This window comes from Misgurnus anguillicaudatus, chromosome 22 (assembly GCF_027580225.2).
Source record: "Misgurnus anguillicaudatus chromosome 22, ASM2758022v2, whole genome shotgun sequence".
Lineage (NCBI taxonomy): Eukaryota > Metazoa > Chordata > Actinopteri > Cypriniformes > Cobitidae > Misgurnus > Misgurnus anguillicaudatus.
This window is the reverse complement of record NC_073358.2, coordinates 6,760,268-6,776,391: the sequence shown is the minus strand read 5'-3', so window position 1 is coordinate 6,776,391 and position 16,124 is coordinate 6,760,268. Positions and strand designations below refer to the sequence as shown.

At 38.0% G+C, this 16,124-nt stretch overlaps 1 protein-coding gene across 4 annotated transcripts in view; it reads right to left on the bottom strand.

The window, feature by feature from the left end:
- abr (ABR activator of RhoGEF and GTPase) overlaps positions 1-16,124 on the bottom strand; it is a 193,612-nt gene that overhangs the window by 55,402 nt on the left and 122,086 nt on the right. For all 4 annotated transcript variants that reach the window (XM_073860676.1, XM_073860677.1, XM_073860679.1 and 1 more), the window contains 5 exons: positions 15,525-15,693; positions 12,008-12,130; positions 11,408-11,481; positions 11,221-11,327; positions 5,195-5,269 (listed from right to left, as the gene is read on the bottom strand). In XM_073860676.1, coding sequence (XP_073716777.1) covers positions 5,195-5,269; positions 11,221-11,327; positions 11,408-11,481; positions 12,008-12,130; positions 15,525-15,693 — 548 coding nt within the window. The remainder of the gene's footprint in view (positions 1-5,194; positions 5,270-11,220; positions 11,328-11,407; positions 11,482-12,007; positions 12,131-15,524; positions 15,694-16,124) is intronic.

The following is a 16,124-nucleotide window of genomic DNA, read 5'->3' as shown; positions in this document are numbered from 1 at the left end:
GTATGTAATCTACTCACGCAAATCGTATTATTACTGCTAAAAGGTTTTGAAATATGAAAACTACATTCGTATGCTACGTACACACCAAACGCGGGGCATCGCGTTACTAGCTATAGAATACTCACGGGATTTAATTCGTGTCATGCGAATTTTTCTCTCGAGTTGGATATTTTCAACTTGGGGAAGACATGTTTGAGGCAAATAGCGCGTGTTTTCGCGGCAAACACGCCGCCCACGAGGCATCACCGCACGCGAGGACGCGTCTGATCGCATCTTTGCATTCACTTTGTATGTAATCTACTCGCGCAAATCGTTGAACTCGCGTCTGGTGTGAACCCACAGTTAGACTTTTCCAACAATATATAGTTTGTCATGATAGATTAACATTTACATGAACAATATTAAAGTAAACGCGGGCGTCCTGCTCACGGGACAGTGCCAATTATTGGGTTTTTAAAATGCTTAATTTCCATTAAGTTGAAATTGTAATTGAAAAGTTCAGATGCAAAAGGCACTAAACGCCTTACAAATGATTGTAACCGAATCCTCTCGACACAATATATACGTTCATTAAATACTTCCGCGTGAAATCCACTTAATCTCACCCTTAGGTCATTCAGAAATGCCTTTTTTAAGGCAGAATAGATCCTATAGGAGTCTGATAAAAAACTGACGCACTTAGAGGGTTTTGCGTCTAAACTCTTTAATTGTTGACTGTAATATTCAGTCTATGCATTTTGTGTATTCGCTGCTGCTGATTGATAACATCTATTAGGCATCTTTGGTTTTTAAGGGTTAAATGTAACAGAATCCCTTTAGAGGGCTCAGAAAGATATAGTGCATGGTCATTATATGGCCATACTGCTCATTCGCTCTAAGAGCTTCGTGTAGTTAAACGTCCAAGTACGTCTTAAGCACAAGCTTTTACGAAGGTTCCATTACATAAAAAGTGATGAATAAATTATTTCACATACATAAAACTAAAAGGTAAGGTGGGAATGTTGAAATACTAATGGACAATAATGTAAATAAGACTAATGGTGGAGTTTAACCAAATGTTCCAAACAATGGCCAAACTGCAGCGGGTAAAAAACAAAAGTGTCATCATTTGGGGACGGAAGCATGTCCCCGAGCTGACGTTCTCATCTGAATGAGATGGTGATGAACTGATGAGAGCCATATGGCAGCGAGTCCATTCACACACACACATACTCTGAAACAGTAAGTTACACATGATGGTGACTGTCCATTTATGTTTCATTTAGTTTTTGTAAGAAAGACACTGAAACCTTGATCCACAGTCTGAATATGACAGGCCAAAACCATTTTTGGTTCCTTAAAGAACCTAGTCAAACTTGCACAAGCTACCATTTCTTTCATATCTTTTCATAATCTACAGAAATGTTTTTCACTACAAATAACCAAAACAGAAAGGTCAGAAAGACAGTCGAATGTTTTAATGTCTTTTATTAAAAATTTATATTCTTAAGAGTGAATAGAAGGCCATGCAATTCATGTTCTGTTTAAATTAACACAAGACAGATTCGCTGCATCTTCTGTTGACTTACACGGGTTACAATAACAAACCGCGTAATTCAATTTCTCTGAGTGGTCCGAATCGAATTAAACTAAATCTGTGAGAAATGTGAAGAGATGACTGGATTCGATCAGAGAAAGGAAAGACGATGTTTTAGCGAAACACAGGCAAACGGTATAGAGACGTCATTTACTGTAAGTGTAAGGGGGGAAATTGCGGTTAGTATTCTGGGTCAGTATCTCTGCCTCAAATCCTTTTTATCAGGCCAATGTCAATGACCCAGTTCGCATTTATGGCCCAAAGCAAAGAATTCATATGCGTTTCCTGTCAGAATGGATCAAGATCTTTCTGAAAGATAAGAATTCAATCAATGGCTGAGCCAGCCTGATCTCACGAGAATTCGTACATATTTTAAAAAAGTTAATCACGCAAAAACGTACGATAATAATAAAAAATTAAAAATAACGAAACCCTACAACTAACCCCAACGTCACAGGAGCAAAGGCAAATCATACAAAAATGTATGATTGTGGTTGTACAAATTAGCCACCACATAAAATACATATGAAAACAGTAAAAAAAATAGATTGCGTTATAGACGGTTTCAGCAGTAACAACGTAAACAAGCAGCTTTCGTGATCAACACGTAACTTCCAGTAAACTCCGTTAAGAATAAATAGTACTTTAAACACAGCTTATGTATATAACAAGCGAAATAAACAACACGTAGATTACCTAGGAAATCAAAACATTTGTTATTTTCGACAAGGTATTTATTCTATATACCTATATGGGTGATTCTCACGAAACCATTGAAACACCACGGCACTAATGATTTTAGCTTTAAAATGTGTAATATAGTAACATTAAAAAGCATCAGAATTAATACAATACTGTGTTCTACCTTGCACAATGTGTGATTTCAACATAAGAATTTATAATTGTAAATTTGATCCCATTTTCTGCTGAAATTCTCCTTACCGCAATGTGTCCGGCTGTGTTTGAACATGCGTTATGTTGTAATTTAATCAAATTAACACAAAAATATTAAGAAAAAAAAAGAAATGGATGTTTTGCTAGACTACTTTAGATGACAGAAAAAATATTTACTGAATATTCATGTATAATAATAATGAAGAAAAATTATGAAAATGATGTGTCCATGCCTGATGTTCTCATCCTCCGCAACACTTTTTGAGAACAGTTTAAGCACACATACAGATTTTTAATAAAGTTTGATTTTGAGTGACCAAGCACATGGACCAGTTACTTCAAGATGGCTACCAGGTAAGATCATTTTTTACATTTTGATTATCATTACCGCAACAGATGCTTATTAAATGTTAATTTAATTAATAGAAGCATAATACTTTGATTTTAAATGCATGTGCAGAATCTCCAAATTATGTTCTTTCAGGTTTGTCATGTCATTTTGAAAATATGTCAGTGTTGATGTTTTCTGACTGTTGCGGTAATGAGATTTTTTAGGACTAATTTTTTAAATTATGTTACAAAAAGTGTTAAATGATAAGTAAAAGTTTTTAAATTAATGTTCCCATTTACTCCAGACTTTGTTTTTCAATGTCTGGTGGGAAAAAAAGTAAATTTAAGCAATTTTTAAATTTTCATGCTTGACATTTTTAAAACCACGTTTTCGTGAGAATCACCCATATAGCAACTAGTCAGACCATTAAAAAAACTGAAACCGGAAGTAAAGTTTGGACCAGACGCTTATCGCCTCACCGCACGTGCGTCCAATGAAACGGCCTATACACAGTAATTCACATGCCAACACCTGCGTATCCTACATGAACACATTGTCTAACACAAAAGCCACAAACTCCACAATGCATTACAGTTCATCGAAACGCCTATAAGACAAGTATCTGCAAGAAGTCAACACACATTACTACGCAACTTTTGAATCAGTTTTTACTCAGGACCTGAAATATATTTAGATTCTCTAGGGCTTTTAAACAGATGCCTAATTGTTATCAGACCCAAGCTGATCCACACAGACTGTTGGCCACATGCTCTTGGGATGCAAAGACACGTTAACCTAGAGAACCTGATCAGCATATTTTAAGCCTGGGATATACCGCACGATTTTTGCACTCCTATAAGATCATTATCCTATAATCACACTGTGCGACATGGATCGTTAAAACTACAAAAAGCATGTAGACTACACGATGGTGACACCTATTGAATCGGAGGCTTCGGCGGCTGCGACACACGTTAGGGTAACGTCACCAGCATGCGCTAGTGGTAAACAAATACCGGTGCAAACAGAATTAACACAATACTGTGTTCTACCTTGCACAATGTGTGATTTCAACATAAGAATTTATAATTGTAAATTTTATCTCATTTTCTGCTGAAATTCTCATTACCGCAATGTGTCCAGCTGTGTTTGAACATGCGTTATGTTGTAATTTAATCAAATTAACACAAAAATATTAAGAAAAAAAATAACTGGATGTATTGCTAGACTACTTTAGATGACAGAAAAAATATTTACTGAATATTCATCTATAATAATAATGAAGAACAATTTGGAAAATGATGTGTCTATGCCTGATGTTGTCATCCTCCGCAACACTTTTTGAGAACAGTTTAAGCACACATACAGAATTTTAATAAAGTTTGATTTTGAGTGACCAAGCACAAGGACCAGTTACTTCAAGATGGCTACCAGGTAAGATCTTTTTTTTTACAGTTAATTTGAAATATTGTCTTGTCAGAATGCTTACACAGCATTTTGATTATCATTACCGCAACAGATGCTTATTAAATGTTAATTGAATTAATAGAAGCATAATACTTTGATTTTAAATGCATGTGCAGAATCTCCAAATTATGTTCTTTCAGGTTTGTCATGTCATTTTGAAAATATGTCAGTGTTGATGTTTTCTGACTGTTTTTAGGACTTATTTTTTTAATTATGTTACAAAAAGTGTTAAATGATAAGTAAAAGTTTTTAAATTAATGTTCCCATTTACTCCAGACTTTGTTTTTCAATGTCTGGTGGGAAAAAAAGTAAATTTAAGCAATTTTTACATTTTCATGCTTGACATTTTTAAAACCAAGTTTTCGTGAGAATCACCCATTTATATATACATAATTATTATTCACAGTTCACACACATATATGATGTAAACAAAAACTTTTATTCTGCTACAGATTTATCGCGTTTAATCCTTATGCGTCCCTAATACCAACAGCTACTGAAACTTGTGAAATGTAATTTGTAGGAAAGGTTTTAAACATAAAACAACGCTAAAGTACTTTAATTCAAAATTTTAATCATTTAAACACCATTTTTTAATTATTCGATATAATGCACACCAAAGGTGGTAATGCGGCAATGCGAAGTAATTCACAGGACCGGAGTCAATTATTCCACTTATATAACGTTTACCACAGACATTGCGTCCTGGGCATGGTTATTTTAAGACATTTGACTGGTTAGGTGGACGTTTATCGAAAGATAATGCATACCGTGGAACATTTCTTAACCAATCAGAATAAAGCATTCAACAGCCCAATGATATAAAAAGTAAATAATGCCCCTGGACACAAAAATATGCTTGTCATGTCATTGACCCAGACACACGTTCGCAGGAGTGTAATATAGAAACAAAAAGTTTCACTTACTGGCTGATTCTTTGAAGCCTGTGGCTTTGTGTACGATGACGTGCAGGAATCCATACAAACCAGGAGATTCCTCATCTGGAAAATATAAGAAAGACAACTTAACGGTTTGCCTTTGGTGTTCTTATAGATCAACTGTGGTTCGATAAATTACATTAAATAAAAGGGTCTGCCAAATTCATAAATGTTAAGGTTTGTGCAAGATAGATAAAGAGATCATTTATAAATGGCCTTCCGGGTTTCTCATCCATGAGCATATTCCTCATATTCCTCATGCTAAACAAATGCAAATCAAAAAAGCAAAATATCAAAAATGCTCTTTCGTACAAGTTTCTTTCTAACATGGGTACCCGTTACGTATCAGTTACCCCTTTTACGGGCACTTCCCCTAAAAAAGCACGCCAACACATCAATCAGAGAGAGAGAGTAAGAATGACAAATGCTCATTAGCATTGATTCTTTGAGTAGAAGTCACAGGCATCACTTTACGTGACAGCTTATTTTTGTAACCATCCAATTAAAAAAGTACGAAAGCCCTGAAAAGCCATACATCACTATTTATAACACCTATTTCAGGTTGAAAATGCCCCAAAATTGGGGAACGCCCCTTTTTGTTCCGCAGAGAACTCCTTTTCAAAAATGCATTTGGGAATCGCCCACTCAATTTGAGCCAATCAGACAAAGAGGTGGTTTGAAAACGCCCCCAAATTAGGAAACGCCATGTCATCCAAAATGTTGATGTCTTTCTTTGTTCAGTCCAGAAGAAATTATGTTTTTTGAAGAAAACATTGCAGAATTTTTCCAATTTTAATGGACTTTAATAGAACCCAACATTCAACACCCAACTCAACACCCAACAGTCTTTTCCAACGGAGTTTCAAAGGACCACAAACAATCCCAAACGAGGCACAAGGGTCCCATCCAGCGAAACGACTGTCATCCTTGACAAAAAAAACAAAAAATATATACTTTTAAACCACAACTTTTCGTCAAGGTCCGGTCCAGCGCGACCTAACGTAAATGCGTAGTGACGTAGGGAGGTCACGTGTTACATATATAAAACGCACATTTGCGGACCATTTTAAACAATAAACTGCTACAAAGACATTAATTAGTATCAGTTGACATACAACAACATAGGAACGGTCCTCTTTCAAGACGCTTGTAAACACTGGGGCGGAGTTTCGCGTTCGTCCTCTGTGACCTCTTGACGTCATGACGTATTGCGGTGACGTAGTGGGGTCAGCTGGCGCATCACGACCGGATCTACACGACGAGAAGTTGTGCTTTAAAAGTGTATATCTGTTATTTTTATTGTCAAAAATGACAATCGCTCCGCTAGACAAGACCCTTATTCCTTGTTTGGGTTTGTTTATAGTCCTTTGAAACTCAGTTGAAAAAAACTGTTAAGTGTTGAGTTAAGTATTAAATGTTGGGTTCTATTAAAGTCTATTAAAATGAGAAAAATTCTGCAATGTTTTCTTCAAAAAACATAATTTCTTCTCGACTGAACAAAGAAAGACATCAACATTTTGGATGACATGGTGGTGAGTAAATTATCTGGATTTTTCTTTTAAGAAAATGGACTAATCCTTTAAACTGCCTCAAATGTCTGTGTTTTGTTGGCAATACCTGCGTAAGTGCATATAATGTATAATACATCTTGAATTTTGTGCTTTTCCAGAAACAAATGGTACAGTTGATCTGTTTTTTATAACTCTGATAAAATAAAAATATCTCTTTGGAGATATGAAGGATGTAATGCTACTCTATAAGTACTCAAGATTAACATAAGATGAGTAGGAAACACGTGTGTTGTGTGAGCTTTAAATGCAAACACTACTAAAATTAGACGTAATCTTAAAAACTGACCACCCAAGAGTTAGCAGTACCCTTTGAGGAGCGTGTACAGTACAGTAAGTGTGTAAATATATGAAGGAGATCAGAGAATTCCTACAGGGAAATGAGACACCTGTTGTTGTTTAACAATGAAAGCGCGTTTGGGTATCGTATCACCTCTGATTCCCTCTCTGTCAGACAGGCCGCAGGGTAAATATGTGTGCAGTTGGCGGGTATATGTGTGTTTATGTCTAGACACTATTCTTATCTCCTGTCTGTGTGGTCCATTTCTGTGTTATGTGTTATTGAGGCTTTAACCTGTAATCTGGATAATATCTGGCTATCCAGCTTTACATCAATGTGCTTGACTTGATCGAATCCATAACAACATTGTGGCTCACCGCACCACTTAAAATTGAGTAAAATGATGATAAAAACTGACAGCAGATCTGATCTACTGTACAACAGTTATAGACAGATAATTGGCCAGAGCGAATATATATCCGAATATATATCTGATACTGGGTTATTGATAATACAGCCTGATCCATGCCAGGCTAAAAATTGGATCATAATCCACATATATTGTTGTATAACTTTGTTTAATTACAAGTACGGTATACCATATCAAATTTGTTTTATGTTTCAACATATATGTTTTTTTTTAGACCAGTGGTTCTCAAACTGAGGGGCACGAGATGGGGCCAGGGGGGCATGTACTGTACTGTACATATCCAATCTATATTAAAGGGATAGTTCACCCAAAAGTTTGAATGTGTTGAAGCATCGAAAATACATCTTGGTCCAAAAACAACAAAAAATACGACCCTATTCAACATTGTCCTCTCTTTCGCGTCTTCTGTGAAGCACGTGTGCGAGACAAAAGTCACGTGACTGCATTGACACGCATGACGTACGACGCGACTGACGTGTTTTTGGTGCGCCCCAGCTGTTTTTTTGTGCGCCCAGGCTTCGTTTACAGTCTGAGGGAGACGCACGCTGTAAGTTTAAAAAAAAACTTTGCAAACATGTCTGAGGATAACACGTCGTCCGTGTCACTGCAGTCACGTGACTTTAGTCTTGCACATGCGCTTCACAACTGACACGGAAGAGAAGACAATGCTGAATAAAGTCGGTATTTTTTTGGACCAAAATGTATTTTCGATGCTTCAACACATTCTAACTGACCCACTGATGTCACATGGACTACTTTGATGATGTTTTTATTACCTTTCTGGACATGGACAATATACCGTACATAGATTTTCAATGAAGGGTCAAAAAGCTCTCGGACTAAATACAAAACATCTTAAACTGTGTTTGGAAGATGAACGGAGGTCTTACGAGTTTGGAACGACATGAGGGTGAGTCATTAATGACATTATTTTCAATAATGACATTAATGACATTATTGGGGGAACTATCCCTTTAATATGATTTATTAAGATGCATTAAGTGTGAATATGATCCAAATTAAAATATTAATGGATTCTCTCAAGTTCAAAATTACATTAGATACAGTTAAATGTTGCAGCTCCTTGACTTAACTCATTCTTGGTAATGCGAGCTGAGATGGAAAGAATGCAGATGTCAGAGCAAATCAAAACACTGTCACGTGTAACATAAAAGGAAGTCTACAGCTGCCTTTGCTAAAACCGTAAGTTTGGATATCCACGGCGAGAGCGTTTAACATCATGAAAACAATATTTATTGTAAGCGCCTTAGGGCACTTACAGGCATACCCGAAAGGAGACCTTCTGGACATGAGGGGTCTCCAATGTATGGGCCATGACTTCAGGGTGGCCCTGACCCCCCTCACATGCGCACAGAGACACATATCGACTTATTGTATCAATAGAACTAGCAGTGGGTGGTGGTTCTCATGTTGCAGACTCATTTTGCTACATTTATTTAGTGGAAGGAAAAGAAAACGGGAAGCTCTTTGAACATCCGTTGGTCCGACAGAACGAAACGTGAGAGAATAAATAATCACCTGAGGATGTGTGTGGGAATAAAAGCGGTTGCCAACCCCCCACATGAAAGTCAATGGGTGCCTTGAACTGTATGGTTACTATCATTTATCAGAATATCTTCCTTTGTATTCAACAGAATAAACGTATACAGGTTTGTAACAACATGAGGGTGAGTAAATTATGACATAATTTAAATTTTTGGGTGAAATATCCCTTTTTGTGCCACTGTCTCATGACGTCATTGTCTCCTTAAAGGAACATGCCAACTTTTGGGCTTTAGCTTATTCACCGTATCCCCCAGAGTTAGATCCATACATAAGTCCAGGGCCGGCATCAAGGGGGGGCATTCGCGGGCCGTGCCCCCCCAAACAGGTTGTTGTGCCCCCCTACACAGTATTTTATTAATTTAGTATATATCAAGAATAATTAAAATAAATTAAACATCGAATATGTCTGACGCACCCACCGCTAGCTTAGCTTAGCACAAAGACTGGAAGTAAATGGCTCCAGCTAGCATACTGCTCACAGTAAGTGACAAAATAACGCCAACATTTTCCTATTTATATGTTGTGTTTGTATAGTCACAGCGTGTACAAATAACAAGATCATATGAGACACAGCCATTTTTTAACCGTATACATACTGGGAACTATATTCTCAGAATGTGAAGCACTGCAACTTGCGCAAACTCTCTGCTCCCCACCACGGGGCTTGTAAGGGGCTGCGAGCAAATCACTCCGCCCAAGTAGCAGTAGGAAAATGTTGGCGGTATTTTGTCACTTATTGGGAGCGGTATGCTAGCTGGAGCCATTTACTTCCAGTCTTTGTGCTAAGCTAGGCTAGCGGTGGGTGCGTCAGACAGAGTTTTTCCAGTATGCATTTCAAAAAGGATGGGTGGACTAAGCTGTTGGCTGCAATTCACTCCCCTAGATGCCGCTAAAACTCCCTGACTGCACCTTTAAAGGGTTGGTCACACTATAATTTTCATTTATTTGACTTTCATTCATATGCATGCGAATGCATCAGACCAAAAACGCAAGATCACGTGAAGATACTTTGCATTTTGCTGCGTACCAAAATTCAAGTCTGGCGAACTCTGACCTGCAAATTCGTAAAATCTGGAGATATGTGACGAGCAGAAAACTGTCTACTGTCTACTGAAAAGCAAAGATGGACAAACTTTGAAGAACTTCGCCCATATTCGCAGTAACGTCTGAAAAATATTTGCATGTTCTAAGTCTAGTGTGACCTCCCCATAGGACAAAGAGCTCAGGAATGCCTTCTAACAACCTTATCGAAAGAGACGGGCGGCACACAGCGACCAAGTCCTTGGTAATATGCACACAACATTAGCTGTATGTGGGGTATTTGTGTGTGTGTGTTGTTTAGGGGGAGAGGGATATTTAAGAGTATTGGGCAAGGGTTACATTCCTACACCAGCTGGTCCTTATTTCACCTCATTCTCTACATCTTAAATTTCGTAGCAGGAGGGATGTAGCAGGAGGGGGTGATCTGAGGGGGTCTTCTGCGAATGTCACTTCTAATGTGACTTTCAGACTGCTAACACCACATTTAAACTCAAGAGCCCTGCCAACACATTTTATACAAGCTCACAACATTTGAATAATAATCAGTCCTTCCAGAAAAACGCAGAGTTTTTTTGTGATTGTTGCGTGCAAAAATCCTTACTATTGCGGCACATTTTCTTAAAAAATGCAATGAAATATGCGAGATATTTATGCAATTTTATGCAATGAAATTGCGTGAACTTGCAAAAACTGCGTGAACTTGCAAAAACAGCCTTTGCAGCTTTTCAATGATGTTCACATCACATAATCACGTCACTTCATTACGTTCCCATTGCTACAGGGGACATGGCTGCGCATGTGTGAAGTAAATGCAACATTTTACAACTTTCTGCTAAGATATATGTGATTTTTGCTACGAAAATACGGTGACTATGAAATCATGCAAGCCCCGCATATTTTGCGCACGGAAATCTGCAATTAATGTTGCGAAAGTGCATCATATTTGAAAAAAATGTCCCCCCCCGCATAAATATGCGGACTTTGGTTGATTATGCGTTGAATCATGCGATCGCATAATCACGTTTTTGTGGAGGGACTGAATAATAATAATTTGTTACATTTATATAGCACTTTCATAATTCATTTATACAGTAATTATATTCATTTATATGCATGTGCCATTTCTTACCATCTTTGTTGCTGGTGACGGGAATGTTGTGGACGGTTCTGAGTTTAAAGCACGAGCCTGTTAACACCTGCAGCTCAACAGAGCTTAATACACACGTCTGCAGATCTGAAACACACACGTATAAAAACACACAGTGAGATTTGGACCCTTCGATGTGAGACTGTTAACAGTGAAAATGTTCAGATCTTTCTTCTGCAGTTTCTGAATGGTCTCGCGCCATTCTGACCTCTCGTAGTCTGACGAGAGCAAGAACTGGAAGCTCTAAAGGAGATAGAGAAAGGGGAAAAAAATGATAATTGCTGAAAAGTGAATTTAGGAAGAACAATGGCGTCTCCTACTGGACGGCTAAATAAATATGTGTTCCAGTATGTTATAAAAGATGATTTTACCCAGAAAAATACAAACAAACAACAACAATAGGACTGTTGTGTGGGTTCAATTGTGTGTATATTATTCCCAGTGTGGTAAAACTGGTAAAAGTGTGTATGTATAAAATGTTTATGGACCTTAATCATCAATGAGATTTTAGGTTGAAAATCAAAGGAAGTATATTTCAAATATGTATAAACATATGGTTCTGTAACAGGTCACAGATTTTTTTTAACCTTTTTCATGCCTTTTTTATGCAGCAAGACAAGTGAATTTCTAAAACTAAGAGTATACAATATTGTTTAATGTGAGGATATGCATGTAAAAAATGTGCAAAATACAATTAAAAACATTTTTGATGGACGACAGCATAACAATGACTTCAAGGATTAAAATCTGAGCTTGTGTGGTGTCATACCTTTCCGTGTTTGTTGGCAATGCGGAATGGGATGGTGGGCGAGTGTAACAGCAGCCACGACTCCTGCTCGTTCATCTTTTTCCGCAGGCGATCCAAATTCCGACTCTGACCCTTTTGTGATTTCTGTCCACACAAACAACATCAATATGTTATTAGTGCATTAAACTCTTACACACAAGACAATAACATCCTGCATAAACAAACACAGCAGCATGAGACATACTGTATGAGCATTCATGTCTATAATCATTTTAATCAGACAAACTTCCTGCTTTGATTAGCCCTTTATCTCTCTCTCTCTCTCTCTCTCTCTCTCTCTCTCTCTCTCTCTCTCTCTCTCTCTCTCCTGATTTCCCAAATAACTTTTTCTAAACCAAAAGTTAAAACGGATTTGCACCGATTATAGAAAGTTCAATGAATGCCTGGCACTTAGATGCTTTTTGCCTGCCAGCCATGAGCCTTGAACCGGCAATCCTTGGGTTACAAGCCCAACTCTCAAACCATTAGGCCACGACTGCCCCACGATCGCAATACATTTGTGGGTACTACAAATAATAAAACTATGCTTACTATAATTAAAGGCGGGGTGCATGATCTCTGAAAGCCAATGTTGACATTTGAAATCACCTAAACAATCACGCCCCTACCCCAATCAAATCTGGATCTTCTTTTGATAGACCCACCCCACACATACGCAACCCAGGCAATGATGTCGGTTAGTAGACACGCCCCTTACTGCTGATTGGCTACAAGTGTGCTTTGAACTCGGCCCGACTCCCTTTTCCAAAGCGTTTTTCAAAAATCATGCACCCCACCTTTAAATCATGCTTTGTTTTCTTAAGAGGTTCATTGCTTTATTATTTTTACATATCATTTACCATGACAAAAACAGAGGAAAGCTGGCTGTGATCTTTAAAAAAATCAATACTTTTTGGCAAATCACACATACCGCTGAAGTATTTTGCTGTCCAATCTGAGTTTATCTTTTGAATTTTTTCACTTCTTCATGTCAATACAGTCGACAGACTTGCGCCATCTATTGGACTTTGATTGTATTGCATCAAATTCAAGACCCGAATCCTAACTCAAACGCAATATTTAAAAGGGGGTGGGGTTAACGCTATTCATGCATTCTAACTTGTCATGCTTTTTCAAAATAAATAAATGCAAAGTGTCAAAAAAGCAGTTAAGCGTGTATTGGAGTATTTCTGGGCCAAACTCACACCTCCTCTTTCATACAAGTTTCGGAAAGATTTTTTTGAACATGGGTACCTGTTATGTATCAGTGACCCCTTATTCCTTTCAGGGAACTACACTAACCTTTTCCACTGGTGGCACTTGCGCTACCAACTTTTTCAGTTACTGGCGCAAAATATGATTTGGTCGCACATATTTTTTCAAGTTATATTAAGGCGCTCTGGATAATAATGAACAATAATGAAACTGTATTGCATACAGATATGATTTTTATCTTACTTGCCATCTTTTAAACCACATGCCGCCTTGTTTTCTTAAACGTTGCAGTGTTTCCCAAAGATCTGAAATGTACTTGTGGTGGTAGTCATTACCCACTGAAAAATAATGGTCTACTATACATGTGACGAAGAACTAACAATGTGTGACACAATACAATACTTTGATTTATTACAAATTAATATTAATTTCACATTATATTTCATTAATCTAACCACCCCAAACTTTCTTTGCCATTAACAAAGCTGACACTGTTTGTCAAAGCACCACGAAAACACTTACTGTTTTTGCACTGATATATGAAGCAATTAGACCCCTTTTATCAAACTCAATATAATACAATACTATGTATAGTATATTAATAGACATTGCAGGTCTATAGATTATAAATGTGACTGATGTTATAATGGTTATAATTTCTATTACATAGGCACTTTTACTGCTTATGTTCTATCTTATTTCTCCCTTGCCGATTAAAAAAAGCTTAATTCACTCATTATTTCAGATTTAAAAGTCTACTTGCTGTCCCGATGACAGACTTTACATTGCTTTGCGTTTTTTATATCCCGGGTCAGATTATGCTTTGCTCATTCAGTGCAATGGGCTTGACATTAGCACTGCTTTTTTGCTACAATCTCTATGCAAACTTTTTAAATATGGATATGGTTTTAGAAAAAATATGGTTTATTAATAATACGATTATTAAAAAAATGTGAGAAAGAAAATGCAGCGCGTGGACATAACAAGAACCATCGCCATAGTAACCGAAGGCACGCTGAAACTGCACTCGAGATTTAGCGCGGTAGCGCTCATGGCCGTTTTCCGATCGACTCGGGTAATACACACAATATTAATCAGACTTGGGACCCAAAGTAATTAAACTAGGTCCTAACCGGACCCGACAGACCATTTAAAATATAAACCCGGAACCATACGGGTCCCGCGTCCTCAGTGAAGAAAGACCTCTGCTCAAGTTCAGAAACATGGAAGACACTGAGCTTGCTTCGTGTCGCACCAAATTCATTGAGAAACAGAGAGCACGCGAACCCACACTCATAGGGAGAGACACGGAAACACGACGTGCTTTCACGCAAAATGAAGCCAATGTGTTGAAGGCTCAAGAGCACGTTATAAAACGCATTCTTAATCCACATTTCTGTTTTAATAAATGCTCATAGTAAATCATAGCATATTGTCTAAAACATTAGGTAGCACATTTGCGACGCATTAAAAATTACGGTCGCAACGGCAGTTCAAAAGGTCGCATATGCGACCATTTTGGTCGCAGTGTAGCTCCCTGCCTTTTATGGTCACTTCCCCCAGAAAAGCACAGCTACACGTCAATCAAAAAGTCACAGGCATCACTGCACGCGGCAGCTTTGTTTTACATCAAGAATTAACAATGGCACAAAATAAAGTGTGTTTTTGGATGTAAGGAGAAGAACGCCTTGTTCAGCTTTCCAAGTAAGCAAGCCTTATGGAAACAATGGATATAGTTTCTTTATCCGTGGTAGCAGCGGAGTTTTGCGTGTGTGTTTGTTTAACGTTTGATTTCGTTGAAATGAGTCGCAGACCCACCCGTTCATGAGTCGCAGACGGTAAGCAGTAAGTAAGAGTTTTTTTGGCAATCGATGCATACGTGTATATGTATATAATGTAAACGACATGAACGTGTAGTGAATCATAAGTTATCCAGAGATAGAGGGATAATGTTTTGTGTGTGTTGCTTGCTGGTGACTTCTGCTGGACATCTCCGGAATGTCGTATTTCTCCGGAAACAATTGCTAGAGCTAATCTGTCTTTTATAAATCTGATAAAAACTAAAAACTCTTCGGAGATATGAAGGATGCAGTAATACTCTATAAATACTGAAGATTAACATGATGAGATGAGCAGAAACAGCGCGTGTAATGTGAGCTTTAACACATTTCTAAACTGCTCTGCGTGCAAGACGAAAGTGCTTGGTAGGCCGGATGTTTTTGTAGTTTGCCCACCCCTGATTTATATTGCAAGTAAAAGTGGGTACTGTGGTAAGAAAACCTACTTTTTCTTTCTGGATCTCGCTTTTAATGGCAGAAATCTTGATTTTCATCTCCTCGATCTCGTGCTCAGGCAGCGTCTGGACGTGAGGAAGAGAGTCCGAGTCGTCCAGAGTCTGGAAGCTCAGATCAGCCAAAGGGATGTACCATTTACACTCATATTGTTGGTGTTTCCTGGAATCCCAAAAGCACAGGAAACACATGTTATTGCTGTAAATAAATCTGTAGCAGATACTTATCAAAAGCAACTTATACTAATAATGCAGTTATTACAGAGAGGAATCAGGAGAAGGTCACAACACAGCCCAGGGTTCCCACACCTTAGTTAACTTCAAATTCATGGACCTTTCAAGGTCTTTCCAGGTCCAATAACCTCAAATTCAAGGACTAAATGTGGGGACACATTTCAAGTGAGAGCAAGGTTACACAGTGTTACCTTTTAAGATACATTGTTACAGTTCCCTTTCCAGGGGAACTCGCGCTGCGTCACTGCGGTGACACTTTGGGCACGCCTCCAGGGCTAAGTGCGTCTGAATGTGTATATCAAATTCAACCAATGTTGAGGCTTAAAGACAAAGACAGGGTGACACGGGAGCCAGGAAGTA